The following is an 18,226-nucleotide window of genomic DNA, read 5'->3' as shown; positions in this document are numbered from 1 at the left end:
AAATAAAATAATAATTATTGTTATCATTGTTATTATTAGTAGTATTATAATCACCATTATTATTTAACATATATTTTCAGTCCTAATCAACTTTTTTTTTTCAAAAACATTGTAAGAAGGCACTGAACAATTTAAGACATGACCCAAAAAATAGCAAGAAATAATAATAATAATAATAATAATAATAATAATAATAATAATAATAATAATAATAAATGTGCATGTGTTGCCACTGGAAATATTTCTTTTTTTCCAGCATTATTCCTGTAGGAGCCGTTGCATTATTGTTCCCGGGGTGTCTGCTGCCCTCCAGCGGCGCAGAGGCGCAGCTGCAGCCGGGCAGGGTCCCCTCCTCCCCGGCCGCTCGCGCTGTGTTTGTGTATGTGGAATGCGGGTCAAGCGGAACTCACAGCCAAAACTGCGCTTCACTTCAGACCCAAAACACCGGCTTTCATCGGCCTGACGTGCTCTGTACGTACCGTCCAGTTTACTCTCAACTCTGCGTTAGTGTAAATTCATGTGCATATCGTCCAGAATGTTCTTAACGGGCTATTTGAGTAAATATTTCCAGTATGGTCGCACCAGCAGTCCGCTAGGAAAACGCGACATCGTCATTTAAAATGGCGCCAAAGATTAACCCCAGCCAGTGGGTCTGTGGAAACTGTGCCACTCTGTGCCCTGCTGGTTAGCATCACAGGTAGCACAACAACCATGTTTTATTAATAACTTCGCAGCGTTTATTAACGTGTTCACGCTGGTGTCAGGTAGTTTGTTTGAATCGATTATGACCCTTAACCTTTGACAGTTAGCTAGTCGGGGGTTGTTTGATAAGGGGGCGCCATAGAACGTTATCTTAGCAACATGCTAATGCTAAACCATATTACATACGGGTAGCAACAAGCTAACGAGCTAGCCTGCTAACCACCAGCGTTAGCTAAATTCAGCGCGCCGTGCCTGTAGAAAAACGTGCACATTGAGGCGTTTAAACATCCAGTGTCTGTTTCTCGTTTTGCAAAAATGATTAAGCTAAAGGGCGTTGCGGAATATTTTGAAATTTCTTATCACATTTCCACCCGGGGCGCCGGGTGTGGGTGGGCCCGCATGTTGCATAACGGCTGAAGGGGGGAGATTAGCTAGCCGGCTAACGTTAGCCAGCTAGCATTTGTAGTCTGATTTAAAAAAAAATGCAACGCCGTGCAGTTTGACTTAAAATCAGCCGTGATCAAATCGTAAAAACACAAACGTGCATTGCGTGTGTTTTGCCATGTTGCCGGGGTAACCGTGAAAAACCAGCTGGTTTAGCTTGCTAGCTAACGTTAGCCGCTAGTTAGTTAGCCGCTTAGAAAAGGGGCGTCACACAAACCGTGGCTAGCCTGCTGTTAGCCTAGCCAGCCAAGTTTGGGTTAGCACCTTTCCTCTTTTGCACGCTGGCAGCAGCGGAGATATTTCCACCTGTCTGGTGTTTCTAGAGATCATGCTGATGTTTGTGCACGCCGCGAGCTGACTCATAGCACTTGTAAGGCGTTGTTTCCTGTCTGTGCTGCATGTGTTGTTCTTGTTGACATCGCTGAACAGTGAATGTACACATCGTTTAGCTGCCGGGTTGGTGTGCTGTCAGATCTGCAGGTGGCAAGTTTTTACTACTGTTTTGCTGTGATATCTACCTGTTTATGTGCAAGAAATTACATGTTAGTACAGAAGAGGTGTTGCAGATATTTCAAAGGATGGGCGAGGGGCTGCAGGGAGAGTTTCCTGAATGTTTGTGCAGAAATTAAACTGGAACATGAGGTGTTTTCAGCAGTGGCTGTCATGGGCATGCAATTACTCATTGTGTAACTAACTTGATGTCTAATAATGTTATTGTGCACCATCCTTGTGTCTTTCAACCCTTTGAAAAATAGGCAAATTATCTTGATTTATTAAAAAAAAAGGAAATTACCTGAAATCCAAGGGGCGACCGATTAATGGTCTGGGGTCAATATTTGGAATTTTGCAAATTATCTGTATTGGTGTTTTATTTAAATGATCGCTGATAAAATTAATCAATTAAAAAGTGCAAAGAAAGTGTCAGCACACAAGTAATTTTTACTTTGTAAAACCTCAGGGAGCCATTTTTATTTATTAATTTTTCACTTAAATTTTCACATAACTTTATTAAAAAGAAGTCGCTGGGAACTTGCTTTCTATGTTGAAAGTTTCAGTTTTGATTGAACATTTTATAAAAGCTCTTAAACAAAGTTTTTTTGTTGGAGTTGTTATATTTCAGATTCTAAAATTTGACAGAAAGATTTAATTTTTATTGTAAATGCATATTGGTTCCAAATATCGATTATTGGTCTCATTAACTACTAAAAATCAGTATTGGTATCAGCCTCGAAAAGCCAATGTTGGTCAACCCCTACTCAAAATGAGCAAAAAAACAATCAAATAAAAAACTTAAACCCTCTTAAACAAAGGGATAAAGTTGATGAATCACATATCACTTATGCCAGGGATGATTTAGACTGAAAATCTAACACTGTTTTGCACAATAATGTAACTTTTTGAGCCAGACTTTTTTCAGTCTTATTCCCAACCTGTTTTCTTTACCACAGCTGTATACTGTAACCTAACCTCCTGTCTGGTTTGTGTGAAGTGTCCCTACGTCGGAGCCCTGCAGACAGACAACGACGACGATGATGAAGAGAAGCAGGCACCTCAGCAGCAGTGATGACTCCGACAATGGAAGTAAGCAAAGTATTGTCTCTGCTGACTCACTCATACCGAGTCCAAATATAGACCTGAATGAGGCCAAGCAAAACTCTGCCACTATCCTCAATTTTCAGAAGTGAAAGTGTAAAACTGCAGAAGAAATGCCAAGTTTTATTCTTAAATAGCACACATTTTGGCTGAAATTAAATCATCACATTTTTTTTATCTGTAAATGTCTGCCTTTTTTACAGTCAAGTGCATTTTCGTAGCCATTTATTTTTGGCTTTACAGATTCTTTGTCAGAGTAGTTGTCCTTGTTTTGCTGTCAGTGAACGTATACTCTGTTCAGGAAGGAAACTGAGAAAGAGAAAAGGGAGCAGCAGATGGACAAAAATTAAGGAAAAGAAAAAGAACGCCTACAGTCTGAGAGACAGGAGACAGAGTAGGGACACTTGGACCTTTAAAGACATCCTTGCAGGTCAGGCAGATAGGCTCAAATCTGACATCAGTGAACAACTTCAGAAACACTTCATTGTGTTTTATTCTCTACAAAATGTCAGATGTCTGTGGTTTTACCACATCATATAAAATGATGAGGTAAGTTGTTAATCACAGAAAGCCAAAAATACGTTGATGTTTCCCTGTGAATGCTAACATCCAATCTGTCTAATGTGCCATCTGGTGTAAAAACAAACCTGAGCTCTTACTGGAAAATTTAGCTAAGGTCTGAATCAGCGTTTTGTGAGGTGAACAGTTAATTATTGAAATGATCCTTCTGGACTTTGCGGTCCCACATCTCATACAGGTAATTTCTACATGCAAAATTATTGCTGCTGCTTTCAATATTTTTTTATTTTGTTTATTATATTATATTAAATACATATATATTATATTTTATTTGTTTTTATTTTGGAAGATTTTACGGCCTTTAAGACCACTTTGAGAGAAAACAGGAAATGGGGATGCCACCCAGCGCCCCTGTTTTCAGTCATTTTATAATAAGCCAAAAGACAATTTAGTAAATAGTGTAGAAATGAAACTGAAAACAGAAAATGGCAGTTTCTCCATTTTGACTGTACAAATGAGCCACACGTACATTGTTTGAAATTTCCCCTTGGGGGGGAAATCCATACGTTTTTGGGCATGTGAAGTTGTTCATTAAAGCAGCAGAAACAGACAGAGAAAAAAATGAGACGTTTAACATCCTGTTGTGTTTCTCCTCCAGGTAATTCTACCTGCTGGTCCCAACATTCATCACAGCCGAGGAGAGGGACCGGGCAGAAACCCTCAGAGGTACGTGCGTCTAAACTAGTTCATCATTTGTTGTCGTTCCTCTACTCTGCTGTCATGTTAAGGACTTCAACTAACAATTATTTTCATTAACAATGAATCTGCTTGTTATTTTCATGATTAATGGATTATCTGTTTCGTTAATGAATGTAAAAACTCTTAAAAATATATATATTTTAAAATGCTCATCACAATTTACCAGAACCCAAAGGGACGTCTTCAAAATTCTTCTTTTCTCCAAGAAGTGGCCCAAACCTCCAAAACTTGTTTCAGAAATGCTTTTAGATTCATTTCAGCCGTCAGCGTCCACACACATTTTCTTTAGGAAATGCATTTTGTAGTTTCCTTTTAGTCACTAGTCATTGCAGCTCTAGTCATGTTTTTATTCAAAGTTGTATTTATTTTTTTATTTATTGGATATTTGGAGGAAAGAAACATCAAAAACATAAACATTTTAGTAAAAAATAATGTGCTAATTTAAAGAAGTAATTGAAACTACAACATATTTTTTAAAACATCCCTTTATTTTTTACATTAAATGATGCAATCTTACATGCCGTACACTGGGTACTTGGGACAGCAACATAACTGCTTTTATCTATTGTACAGTCTGTGGACTTGGTCCCTGCAGGCCACTGTACACCCTCTGACCGAGAGCCAATCAGATCAAAACAAAACAATGACTCAGGCCTAAACTGGATCCTGATTGGTTGGTTCCTCTCTGGCTGTCTGTGGACAACGTGGTAGTTTTTTTCAAGCCTGTGCAAACACTGATATAAAGTATCTCTGTAGAGAAAAAACATGTTTGTGAGTGTTTTGGTTCTAAAAGATATTGTTGGCACAAATTGAACAGTTAACAAGTCCTCTTCAGATGAGCCAAAAATGTAATTTTGGACTATGATTCTGCACTTTATAAAGCTTTTATGATCTTGAGGATGACCAGATGAAATAATTAATCCTAATATATCAGTATTTTGGAAGCCTTAATGTGGCTTTACTGTATTATATTGTGATGTCTCCTCGTACTTCACTCTTGAATATTTGCACAGAAGATGCAGAGAATTCGTATAATAAACAACAGCATGTTTATTCGTCTGACGGCTGTAAACGTCAAACAAGAAAAACAATCTTTTCTCCTCTACAGCTTGTAATGATTCACTGTTGTAAAAGTGCTTATGATGAAGCGTACTGACTTGTTTTCATGCTGCAGGTTTTCAGGACCGACCTGATCACCGCCATGAAGGTGCATGACTCGTACCAGCTGAACCCCGAGGACTACTACGTCCTCGCCGACCCGTGGAGGCAAGAGTGGGAGAAGGGCGTCCAGGTTCCCGTCAGCCCCCAGTCCATCCCACAGCCCGTCGCCAGGTAGGACAAAACAAAAGAGCGCTTTGAGTTACGTTTGATCCTGTATCGTCCTTGAGCGGGAATACTCTTAAAACTGGGACGTCACTGCTTGTTTGGAGGCGGCTGCTTGTATAAAAAGGGGCTTTTAGAGCCTTTTTTGTTTTAATGTTATCTGACGTGCTCAAAATCAGATACCTTGGTATCCAATAAAAAGCAGAAAGGTTGAAAAACAAAACCAGTATATACTGGAGCTGCATGATAATAGCCAAAGTAATAAGCTTAATTATTTTAATCAATCTTGAGATCACGACTGTTTATCCAAATTATTTATTGTTTTTTTCAGAGACAAAATACTGTCACAACAGACACTGCCTTCACCTCCCTTTTTTACTACATTCCTGCGAATTATTAGATCTTTGCATCAAAATAAGACCGGTCTTCATTTACCGTGTTTTTCTGAAAACAAAATATAGGAAAAGAAAAATTGGGTTTAAAAAAAAAGAAAAGTGTATGTGCAAAGGCATGATTTAAATAAACATATTTAGAAATAAATATAAATTAAATTGTATATTAAGAGCACTGCGTTCTTTTTCACCTCGTGCAACATTCCTTCTAATCAACAAATCTTTTCATTTGCACAGAAAAAAAGTCTAATGCACTCTGTGCATATTGTTATTTTTCTCTTCTGTGTTCAAACAACAGATGATTTTAATTTTGCCCGTCTGCAGTGGCAGCATTAAGTCAAGTTTTTTATGGGCTGCTGCTGCTGCTGCTGCAGGATGCACACAGCAGAGTGACAGCTCTTCAGAAGTGGAAGCTGGCTTTTAAGTAAACCCTTGATTTTATATGCAGCAGAGTTTGCATTTTAAACATCAGTGTTCAATCAATTATGGGGAGGCCAAAATCAGGATCATGATTAATATGCAATTAATTGTGCAGCCCTAGTTAGTACATGAATCAAACAGATGTATATTTAAAAAGGCATGTGGCAGTCAGGCTATAAAATTGGCACCATCTGCTAACATGTGCTTGTAAAATATGCGTGTGGCTGGTAATTTCACTCAACAGACATAAACAATGGTTATCTATTAAGTGGCTTGATTATTTATCAGCCATTTGTCTTGTGGAAAAAAAGTTAATTTTTCACACCGTTTCCCGTGGCTCACATTATTTTATCCACCAAAGGAAAATTTAAACTTTCGTTTGCATCTTTCAGGTGATATTTTTACACCTTTGTATCAGATTACAGCGTTTAAAATCCTTAAAGTGCTCAGTTATTCATGACTCAAGCAGGACCTACAGCTGTGAGGGAAAGATGCTTTTTATGTATAATCATGGTCACATTTGCTGTTCGATTGATCTATAATGTAAAAAAAAAAAAATCTTTTGCCTGCAATGAACTCCACATATTTGTCCAGAGAATACGTACATAGAAAATGCGAGGATGCGTAATTTAAATTAACGTGCTGTAAATGCTCTAAATTGTGTCCTGACTGTGCTGTGCAGGGTTTTGGCTGAGAAAGGGAAGGAGGTCATGTTCGTCAGGCCAAAGAAGTTGATCCGGACATCAGGTGCCGAGGCGCTGGGCTACGTGGACATCCGGACGCTGGCGGAGGGAATGTGTCGCTACGACCTGAATGAGGAGGACGTGGCCTGGCTGCAGATCGCCAACGAGGAGTTTGCAGAGATGGGTGAGTCACAGAACAGATGTTTCGATCAATCAGTCAGTCAGACTTTTATTTGTTTAGCACTTTTCAAACACACAAACTGTAACACAAAGTGCGTCACACAATAAAACAAGACTTCTTTCTTAAATATTTATATCTTTGGACTTTGAGCAATTTGGTTTGATTTCTTTTAAAACGTGGGGAGAAAAGGCAATGAAGAAACAGATGTTCTGCAAACTGCAAAAAATAGTTGAAGGTGACCTGAAAATAAGCCCCAAAAAATAGACAGAGAAGAGAGAGAAAATTATTAAATAATGGGAAAAATATGAAGAAAAATGTATTGTTATTATTACTATTAATATTATTATATATATTTAAAGTTAGGTTATGAGAAAATATTTCTTATTATTTATTTTTATGTTATTATTATTCTTTTATTTTAGCTTTTTTTTCATTTCATTTCTTCTTTTTGTTCTTTTACTTTTTTCTTGTAATGTTTCTCTAATTTAAAATTTTGGGACATTCCTTGATTGTCACCTTTTCGTGTTTTTGAAAGAAATTAAGCCAGTTTGCTCAAGTTTTAAGGGGTTAAATTGTCACTGTTTACTGAGCTCGACGCTTCTTTTGGGAAAACAAATCGGGGAATTTCTCTGGAACCAAAGTAAAGGCTGAAAGTATTAGATCTACTTTCATTATCGTTTTTGGTTTACAGTCAGAAAATGTCATCAGGTCTGCAAACAAAAGCATTCATGATTCCTGCGTGTTATCCTGTTTATCTTTCCCGTCCAAACAGCCTCTCAGCTTCACTCCATCCTCTCCTCGAGCTGGAGTCTGTTTAGATCCGAGTTTGGGTTCACAGGGTTTCTGAGCCGAGCTTTTATCTTGATTTATTTTAGGCTGCTCATGTTGCTTAAACCACATCTTTGTGTAGATGCATGTTGTTGTCTAAGGTTGACTTCTGTCTGTGTCGTGTTTTTGGTTAGATGACTCACAGAGTGAACTTCATAGTTAAACCTTTTAATTTGTGTGTCGTCACTGTTGGATAAAATAGGGATTACTCCAACATGTCGACCAATTAGGCAGAAATAAATTAGTTTTTTCACGGTGACTTTTCAGTTAAAGTCGACATGTTTTAAATATATATAATGTTTTTTTTTATAAATGCCTCAGGTCACAGATTGAAATGTGGAGGATTTTTGTGACAAACAAATTGGGAAAACGTTTTACTCTTTACTTTTCCAGCCATGCCGCTGCTGGACGAGATCACCATGGAGCGGGTGATCGAAGAGTTTGAGCGATGCTGCCACGAAAACATGACGCACGCCATGGAGACGGAGGAGGGGCTCGGCATCGAGTATGACGAGGACGTGGTGTGTGACGTCTGCCAGTCACCTGATGGGGAGGACAACAATGAGATGGTGTTCTGCGACAAGTGTAATATCTGCGTTCACCAGGTCAGAGGTCAACTCGAGACAAAATACTAATATTTGACGAAAAAACCTGATAAAATACTTTTATGAAACAGTGATGTGGGAATAAAATTTGTAAATTTACACCCCATCGTGATATATTAATTAGAGTTGTACACTTTATTAGAACACGAGTTTAAGCATCTGTCTAATTATAATTAATTAATAAATGAAAATATAAGAATATCAGCCAAATATCTGAAAAGTAAACCAAAAGATTTGACCCTTTTTCTTTCATTTTTCTTTCAGTTTTCAGCTGTGAGAACAATGAAAATGCAACTTTAGCTCTGCTTATAAATTCACAGAAAATAAGAAAAAACTAATAATATAAATTAAATGAAATACTTTGTCGGCTTTTTATTTCCACTAAACATAACTTTAGACACCATCAAAAATATTGACTTTACATGAGACAGATTTCTTGGTGGTAATGAAGCAAAAATGAATGCGTCTCATGTTAGCTGCCAGATCAGATGTCGCTGTGATTTAATCTGACACACACACACACACACACACACACACACACACACACACACACACACACACAAAAACTTTCCCCATGTCTTGATTTGTTGCTGCTGTATCGATATCTGCTTGCCGCCTCGAAGCTGAGTCTCCCTCTCGCTTGCGTCTCTCACCAGGCGTGTTACGGCATCCAGAAGGTCCCGAAGGGCAGCTGGCTGTGCCGGATCTGCGCCCTCGGCATCCTGCCAAAGTGCCAGTTGTGTCCTAAGAAGGGAGGAGCCATGAAGCCGACCCGAAGTGGAACCAAGTGGGTCCACGTCAGCTGTGCCTTGTGGATTCCAGAGGTGAAAAATAAAATCTACCCACTTATAGCCTGTTTTTTGTCCTGCAAGTTTATTATAACAAATAATTGTTTTTTTTGTGGTTTTTTTTAACACTTTTAGTCTTTCTTCCATTTTACTCTTTCCGTGTTTCACACGTACTTTGTAAGTCTTAAATATGTCAGAAAAGAGTAAATTTATCCGTCTTTGTTCGAACAGTAATGGAAAACCTTGAAGTCATGGAGTTTGCAAATAGCAATTCCAGTTAGTGTAATGCACTCTTTGCATAAGGTTTTTTTTCTCTCCTGTGTCCAACATGAATTTCATTTTGCCTGTCCCAATTGGAAAATGTTTTTTAAGCTAAATATACCCTGAATATTTTGGAAAAGTGGTTGAATTTGTTTCACAAGTCTGTATGATAACACATGATGTGTTCAAGGACCGTTGACAATTGTAAAATCCAACATCAATGTCTATTTTTACAATTTCTGACTATGATAAATGTTGTAATTTTGAGTTATTTTTAACGAATACTTGCCATCCAAACCTGCAAATCCTCAACATTTTTAAAACTGCCCAGAGTTTTTAAAGAAAAGAAAAAAAATCACCAAGTTTTTTCCTTTAAAAATCACCATAAATTTTGTAAGACCAAAAAAAAGCCAAACATTTTTAAAGAAAAAAAATCTCAAATGTTTCTTTAAAAAAAATTCCAGTTCTTTTATCCTTTTTAGTCATGTTTTAGTTATTAATTAGATCAAACACCATGAAAAACTTTTTTTTTCATTTATTCGTTTTAGAGCATCAATTGCTGAAGATTTCTGAGCATGTGCTGGAGATCTGAGTGCATTCATACATTTGTTGATGATGTGTTTGCATTTCTAAATGAGTTGACACCAACATTTGAACCACATTTGACACATTATGTGTTCATGTGTTTTGCAGGTGAGCATCGGGAATCCAGAGAAGATGGAGCCGATCACCAACGTGTCGCACATCCCCAGCAACAGATGGGCTCTGATCTGCTGCCTGTGCAAAGAGAAGACCGGAGCGTGCATACAGGTAGAGTCACACCTCGCATTTCAACACCGCGACGCAGAAACAAAAAGACGTTTAATGAGACGTGAAAAGCAACGCGTGACGCAGCGTGTTATAATATTTCAGTCAGCAGCTGGAGATATAGTCGGGGTGGTGGCGAGTGATGTTTTCTCTGCTTTTTACAAGTGTGGGAAATTAAATTGTAAAGATTTCTCAGATCAGGAGGTCGTTTTAATGATTAATTTTTGTCTATTTAGAGTTGGTTGTATTTCGTGTTTTAATAATTCTAATACATGGGAATAACAGCTTAAAATGAAAACCATCAGTTAATTATTTTGCTGTTGTGTAACAAAAGTCCTACACAAATGTGTATAAATGGCATACAATTTCAATTTTAATTACAATCATGACTTGTAGCTGGATGTTAGTTTATAGCAGTGCCAAAGCTACATAAATAATTCCCAGTACAGATACCAAAATTATTCTAATCAATACTGCTGAATATTGACACATTTTTGTCCAGATCTTTTTTTAAATTCGACACATTAAATTCAAATGTGGTTGAAGTTATATTTAAAAAGCCATACATTTGTACAGTTCTTATATTAAATATAATTAGAAGAATTTGGTGACAGTTTCAAATACTACTACTCTTAGTACTACTACCACTACTACCAATAATAATATTAATAATAAACTTTATACGGCAATTTTTCAAACTAATTTCACAAACTGCTCTGAAAAAAACTGGATTAAGACATTTCATCAACTTTAATGAGACAAGTATATTCAGACAATTAAAATAATACAAAAATAAAATCATACACATACTTTAACAGTATTTAAAAAATTTGACCCAAGTACAAAGACAAGTGATATACAAGTGATCACAGTGTTTTTACAAGAAACCAACACACTTAACCGGAAATAATACAATACTTGTGCCATCAGACAACAAATCAAACTGACTTTAAAATGTCAATACCAATCAAACTCATCAAAGAGATGGCTAAATATTTTAAGAGGAATTTTTTATTATTATTTTTTTTTATTTTCTGAGCCATTTCACTGCCATCCAGAGAGGTTCCAACATTTGCTTTGTGCATTTGGTTAAGAGACTTTTACAGACGTTCAGTGCACATTAGATTAGTTTGTCATGTGGTACTGTAAGAGTTAAATGTTAATGTTTGCTGCTGTAGTGCTCAGCGAAAAACTGCCGGACTGCCTTCCATGTGACATGCGGCCTCCACGCCAGCCTTGAAATGAACACCATCCTCACCGAGGAGGACGAGGTCAAGTTTAAGTCCTATTGCCCCAAACACTCTGGGCTCGAGGGCGAGGAGTCCAGGGAACGAGACTCGGGAGGCGAGGAGGAGAAGGAGAGCGCCAGAGATAAGAAGGGAAAGAGGAGAGGCAGGGTGAGAGGGGAGGAAGACGCCGTCTCCTCCTCGTCTTCTTACGTGGCTCCTCAGCTCTTAGACAGAGCGCCCAGCGATCTGGAGGCGCTCACTAGCCGCCAAGAGGAGAAGAGGGTCAGCCTCCGCAAGCTTAAGCTGCAGGAGATGGAGGAGGAGTTTTACCAGTTTGTGGACGTGGAGGAGGTGGCGAGTCACTTGAAGCTGCCGCCGGAGGTGGTGGACTTCCTGTATCAGTACTGGAAACTTAAACGCAAAGCCAACTTCAACCAGCCGCTCCTCACGCCAAAGAAGGACGAGGAGGACAGCCTGGCACGCCGCGAGCACGAGGTGCTGCTGCGACGCCTACAGCTCTTCACACACCTCCGTCAGGACCTGGAGAGGGTAGGTCTCTACTTCAGCCGTCACAAAGTCCAGAGAGCAGCAAAGAGGAGAAGGAGGGAATGAGCAAAGAAGCAGTTTAAGTAAATTTAAATAAAGTTTGACTGCAGCAGAAAAGTTTGTTTTTTTATAGATAAGATTTACTTACATGATAGAGCAGTAAAAAAAGACAGGAAACAACTATTTCAAATATCATAAATTAAAATATTATGCTTATGGTCAGTGCTACTGAGGATGTGACGTTGCTGTTTCCCTATTGGCCGTCGTTCTTTCTTTCAAAATAAATAGGAGCGGACACAGTAGACAGACTGACAGACTGACCGCCATCTGCGGTCGTTATGTCGGTTTTGGATAGAGGAGAGAGAGCATCTCCCCATCAGTTTGTTTGAGGAACAGCTGTGTCTGTAAGACACGAGCATTGCATTTATTTAAACGTTAGTTGCAGAGCAGGTGGCGCTGTTATAAAGAGAAGAGAAAAAAAAGCTCAAAATCCATTTCATATCATCAAGACCATCAAAAGTATATATCATATATAGTGTTCTACACTGTTCCTTGTGTAAATAACTAACTTTCTGTGAAAACATATTTATTTCTATCATAAAAAAACAACAAATAAACAAACTCCTGTGCCTGTGGTCAAGATCAGACAGGCCTTAGACCATATACGTTGTGCAAATATAATTATTGCAGTCGTGCAAATCCCTTTTAAGACCTAAAGGGGCCCTATTGTGCTCATTTTTAGGATCATATTTGTATTTTGGGGTTCTACTAGAAAAACACATCATGTGTCTCATACTGCCCTTTACTGCAGCTCCTCTGTCTGAAACTGTCTGTCTATATGTTGCACATCATATGACCTATAAATGCGAAAAAAGTATTTCCATTGCAGCTTTGCGAAATATGGCTTTTTCGAATTGCCTGAAATACCACCTCATGCGAGCGCAATAAACGTTTTGTGATAAACGGGTGAATTTTGTTTTCGCAATTTGCGCAATTTGAGTGTCAATGGAAACCCGCCGAGAACTGTTTCAGTCAGCTGAGGAGCAGAAAGAGTTCCCTTTGGCTTAAACTTTGGGCTTTATTACTTGGAGACCTTTAATAAGCACAAAAATGCTACCCAGAGCATAATAGGGCCCCTTTAAGAAAGTAAAGTGACTTGTTAAAAGACTCATAACGGAGCATGTATTATACATGAAATAAATACAGGTAAAATACTACAATATGCAGACATATATTAAAGTGTACACAATATATTACTACATAATATGTGTGTAATAGGATTACAATGGAACATAATATGGTGAAATCTAAAATAGGGCTGCATAATGATTTAGTTTAATCTTTTAGACTTGAAAATGTTAGAAAGTAATGAAAAATGACCGACCTTTCAAACAAGCGATGTAAACACTTTAATCACTGTCAGTTCTGGTTCAGATACTCACTTTACGTGGAGGCATATAACAGAGAGAAGCAGCAAATCAGCACATTTTAGGCAGGAATCAGTATGAAGGTCAGTGTCTTAAGATGTTGATGTAAGCTCATGAGAGTCTGAAGATCCTGCTGCTGTTGCTCCTCAGGTCCGTAATCTGACCTACATGGTGACTCGGAGGGAGAAGATGAAGCGCTCGCTGTGGAGAATCCAGGAGCAGATCTTCCAGCACCAAGTTCAACTTCTCGACCACGAGCTGCTCTCAGGTAAAACCCGAAAGACGAGAACAAGCTGATTTATTTCATTTTGTTTTTAAGAATCTCGCTAAAAGTTAGAAACTCCGTGCAGCCAATTCTGTTACGTGCAAATTTACAGTTTCTTTCATTAATGTTGGGAACGTAGGAAGTAAAACCAAGTTTTTATACGTAAGTTTGCTATTTCCATTTAATGTAACTCTATACCTATACTCTATGAAATTTTAAAAAGCAGTATTTGTACTTTTTACTACACCACATCAAAACTTTTCAAAACACATCACATTTTTTTCTGCCATGACACATGCTATACTATTACTTGTTCATGCTATTTTATGTGACATATACCACGCATATTTTATCTTATCATTATTTTAGAAAACATACGTAACTATGACTTTTTTGTTCAGTTTTGGACAACATACTATACTGTGACGTTTTTGTGCCATTTTGGGTCATTTTTGATGACATACTATACTATGACTTTTTATGCTACTTTGGACAACATGCTGTACTATGACATTTTTATGATATTTTGGACAACACACCTTACTATGACATTTTTAGATTGTTTTTGATGCCATACTATACTTTTAGTTTTTCTTAATACTATTTGCGCAGACGTACTATACCGTGACATTTCTATGCGTTTTTACATACTCTACCAGGATTTTTTAAATTATATGTTGGACAACACTTTTCTATGACATTTTTCTATTTTTGTCAACATGTACTATACAATGACTTTAATGCCATTTTTGACGACAAACTATACTATGATTTTTTTAGGCTTTTTTGCCGACCCGCTGCTATTATCAGCTTTTCTTTATACTATTTTGGAAGAAATACTATAATTTTTTCACTTTATACCATTACTTTTTTTATGCAGTTTGGATGTCATACAGTAGTTTGGCTTTTTTATGCCATTTTGGAAAAAAAAAAATGACATTTTGAAAAATATTTGATATTTTTGACATACTTTTATTTAACTTTTTAAGTTAAATCTTCATGACATACATAACTTTGAAATTTCAGTGAAATGTACCTGACATTATGTACTATGACATGTTTTTATTTTTATGGCATAATATAATACAGCATGTTTATGGCGTACTTCACTATGGCATACTGTTAAATATTGTGATATTTTTATGGCACACTATATTATGACTTTTTCTGAGATATGCAGTGCCTTTTTTATAGTGTATTTCACTCAATTTAATCTGTTTGGTCTGATAACACTTGGAGGTGTGAGTTAGCTGCAGGATGAGTCATTTTATCTTTATTTAAGTTAGCGGGGGTTTAAACATGGTGGTCCCCCTCCAGTGGATAATCTGAAAATATTTCCCTGATTTCGTCCTGAATCTGTCGCTCAATTGTCTGTGTTACAGGTGATCCCTCAGCAAAGGATTTGGAGAAGCTCTTCTCTCTGGGCTGGTTATCCTCTCAGGGCTCCCAGTCTCGCTCCTCCTGGAGCCACTCGGGACTGAAAACCAAACGAGGGTCTTCAAAGCAGGAAAAAAGAAAAAGCGGAGACAGAAAAAGCTTCTCGGACTACCAGCACACTCACAAGAAAGACAATCTGAGCATACCACTGGAGACGAAGGATAGTAAATTCCCCAGAATCAAAGAGTCGGAGACTGCTGAGGACACAAGCAACGCCAAAATCCAGAACTCTGCGCTCAGCCCGGAGGCTCAGTTCCCAAAACTTCAGAAGCCAGAAGTCGTTCAGGAAATGATCGCTGTCAAACTGCACAAACTCGAGAACAGGAAGGGCCCTAGGAGGGAGGCCCCTGCGTCCGAACACGAGACACTGGTCAGACGGAAACGAGACAGCGACCACGAACAAGAGGAGAGGAGGAGGAAGAGGAGGAGCGATGTGACGGAGAGCTTTCCCAGCCACGGGAAGAACAGGTTCGGTTCAAAACACCTGGAGAAAACCGTGTCCATCAGGCTGGTCGACATCAGGAGCTCTGACACTGACGACTACTTTGCCGACGAAGGAATGACCAAAAGAAGCCCCGACACCGTTGATGTGACGACCAACACTAAAGTCAACAGAGCCAGCGAGGTGTCAGACGCCGCCGCCGGCACCAAAGCTAACGGCTGGCTGAAGAAAGCTCAGGCGAACGGCTCACACACAACCAGCAGACATGTGGGAGGACACCTGAGGAGCTGGGGCAAGTTCAGGATCCCCAAGAGGAGCGAGAGACCTCCGGTGGCGACGACGAAGGAACAACAGGAGGCGGAGCCCCGCAAGGCGCTGCTGAGGCCGCTGACCAACACGCCTGAGCCGTCGTACCCCAGGACCAGACACCGCACGGGGACGGAGAATGACGGATACGCCTCCGACTCCAAACCGGGCGATGACGAGATGGATCCCTGCTTGAAACGATGCCACTCCCACCAGCTGAGGGGCGACTCGTCTCTCAGTCGCCGTTACGGGTCTGACATCATCCGCCGAGGCGTGCTGGCGTCCTGATGGCGGAGCAACACTTGGAAAATAAGCTGCACTGTGTACGTTGGAAGAGAAAGACGGTCGCTCTTTGTACCTTTTATTTTTCTCGATGAATCATTTAAATGCCTAGATTAAAAAAACAGAGCTGATATTTATTTTTTATTTGTAACATATGTAAATCTGGGAAATATTTTACTTTATTTTGAGCTAGTTTTTCGTTTTTTCTTTCTTAAAAGTAGAAAGATGTCAAGTTGCCACTTAAACGCTTGCTCAGATACTTACAAGCAAAAGCATCAACGAAGGAAAAGTTGTGATTGTTGCTTGGGACCATAAGCTTGCAATGTCATTTTTTTTGAGATAGTATTAAACTCAGTTGCACTTAGTTGAAAACGCTGACAGATAATAATCTTGTCAGAAAAATAGTACTTAGGTCTTTTTTATTACGCTTCATTGGACGTTAACATCTACAAACAGGAAGTCAAACTGCCCTTTTATCGCTATTTAAAATCCAGCTGTCATCATTTCTTCCAAACATTGCGAACCACACACAAAAGGAAGTAAGAAGACATGTTATTTGTCATCAGCACTTAAGTGTAACCGAACTGCGATCGTATCGTATCCATCATGTGCCTAACTTTTATTTGAAGCATTTGCACTACGAGAGGACGGCACAGGTGTGAGGTATGAGTAGAGTTATTTTTACACTGAAAAATTAAGAAAGTGTTTTGTACCCTCGGCCGCTGCTGTACTACTGTTATGCAAAATGAAACTTGTTTTTGTCTTTGTCTTAAAGAGGAATAAAAACTCTGAAGGACAAGAGAGAATTTGTTTGATTGATTTGTAACTTTTCAACCTTTTTGACTAAAACGCCAAATGTTATTCTTTGCTGTTGATACTATGATGCATTTTATGACGAACTATACAATGATTTTTTTTATTACGACGTTACTATGGCGTTTTGGTGCTATTTTGGTCGACTTACCTTATTATGAGTTTTTTAATGCTATTTCAGACGATCATCTTCTCATTTTCTTTTGATGACATTCTATACCATGAGGTTTTGGTGACTTAACATATTTTGACATTTTTTGCCATACTGTAGTATGGCATTTTTGGTCGTTTTTGTACATGCTATATTGTAATGTTTTGTGCAGTTTCTGCAACATTTTATGCTATGATGTCTCTTGACAAACTTTTTAAGGTGTTTTCAGCTGTTTTTGGGACATAATTTTTTGACATTTTTCACCATACTATGGTATGGCTTATTTTGGTTGTTTTTTCAACAGATCATATTATGGTGTTTTTGGCTGTTTTTGCAACATTCTATGGCACGGCGTGTTTCGGCACGCTATTGTATGCAGTTTTCAGTTGTTTTCAAGTGGTTTCAGAAAATGTCATTTTTTTACTTTTTCGCCATACTATAGCCTTGCTTTTTGGGTCATTTTTTCAACGTGCAAAATTAAGGTGTTTTCAGCCTTTATTGAAAATTTCTATGCTATGGCGTATTTCGGCACGCTTTTGTATGCAGTTTTCAGTTGTTTTTACATGTTTTTGGAAAATGTCATTTTTGACTTTTTCGCCATACTATAGCCTTGACTTTTGTGTCATTTTTTCAACATGCAAAATTGAGGTGTTTTCGGCAATTTTTGAAAAATTCTATGCTATGGCGTGTTTCGCCACGCTATTTTGTGCAGTTTTCAGTTGTTTTAAGGTGTTTTTGGAAAATGTCGTTTTTTGACTTTTTCGCCATACTATAGCCTTGCTTCTTGGGTCATTTTTTCAACATGCAAAATTAAGGTGTTTTCGGCAGTTTTTGAACATTTCTATGCTATGGCGTGTTTAGGCCTGCTATTTTATGCAGTTTTCAGTTGTTTTCAGGTGTTTTTGGAAAACGTCATGTTTTGACTTTTTCGCCATACTATAGCCTTGCTTTTTGGGTCATTTTTTCAACATGCAAAATTAAGGTGTTTTCGGAATTTTTAAAAAAAATTTCTATGCTATGGCG

The 18,226-nt window shown here is 38.4% G+C and overlaps 1 protein-coding gene across 6 annotated transcripts; it reads left to right on the top strand.

The window, feature by feature from the left end:
* Positions 1–319: 319 nt before the first annotated feature.
* jade1 (jade family PHD finger 1) lies at positions 320–17,045 on the top strand. Of its 6 annotated transcripts, none has more exons than XM_042501095.2 (11): positions 320–471; positions 2,636–2,727; positions 3,917–3,984; positions 5,192–5,349; positions 6,835–7,019; positions 8,238–8,449; positions 9,106–9,273; positions 10,192–10,308; positions 11,484–12,083; positions 13,658–13,775; positions 15,155–17,045. In XM_042501095.2, exons 2-11 carry the CDS (start codon positions 2,676–2,678, stop codon positions 16,243–16,245), a joined length of 2,769 nt encoding a protein of 922 aa, XP_042357029.2. In that variant the 5' UTR covers positions 320–471; positions 2,636–2,675; the 3' UTR covers positions 16,246–17,045. The 6 variants fall into 6 exon arrangements, with proteins under 6 accessions (XP_042357029.2, XP_042357031.2, XP_042357032.2 ...); XM_042501097.2 differs by having other exon boundaries at positions 335–471; positions 2,595–2,727; XM_042501098.2 differs by lacking the exon at positions 320–471 and adding an exon at positions 555–697.
* Positions 17,046–18,226: the final 1,181 nt, after the last annotated feature.

This window comes from Plectropomus leopardus, chromosome 14 (assembly GCF_026936395.1).
Source record: "Plectropomus leopardus strain MGB_pleo_1.0 chromosome 14, ASM2693639v1, whole genome shotgun sequence".
Taxonomy (NCBI): Eukaryota; Metazoa; Chordata; class Actinopteri; order Perciformes; family Serranidae; genus Plectropomus; species Plectropomus leopardus.
Note: the sequence above shows the minus strand (reverse complement) of the source record. Positions and strands in the feature narration are given on the sequence as shown.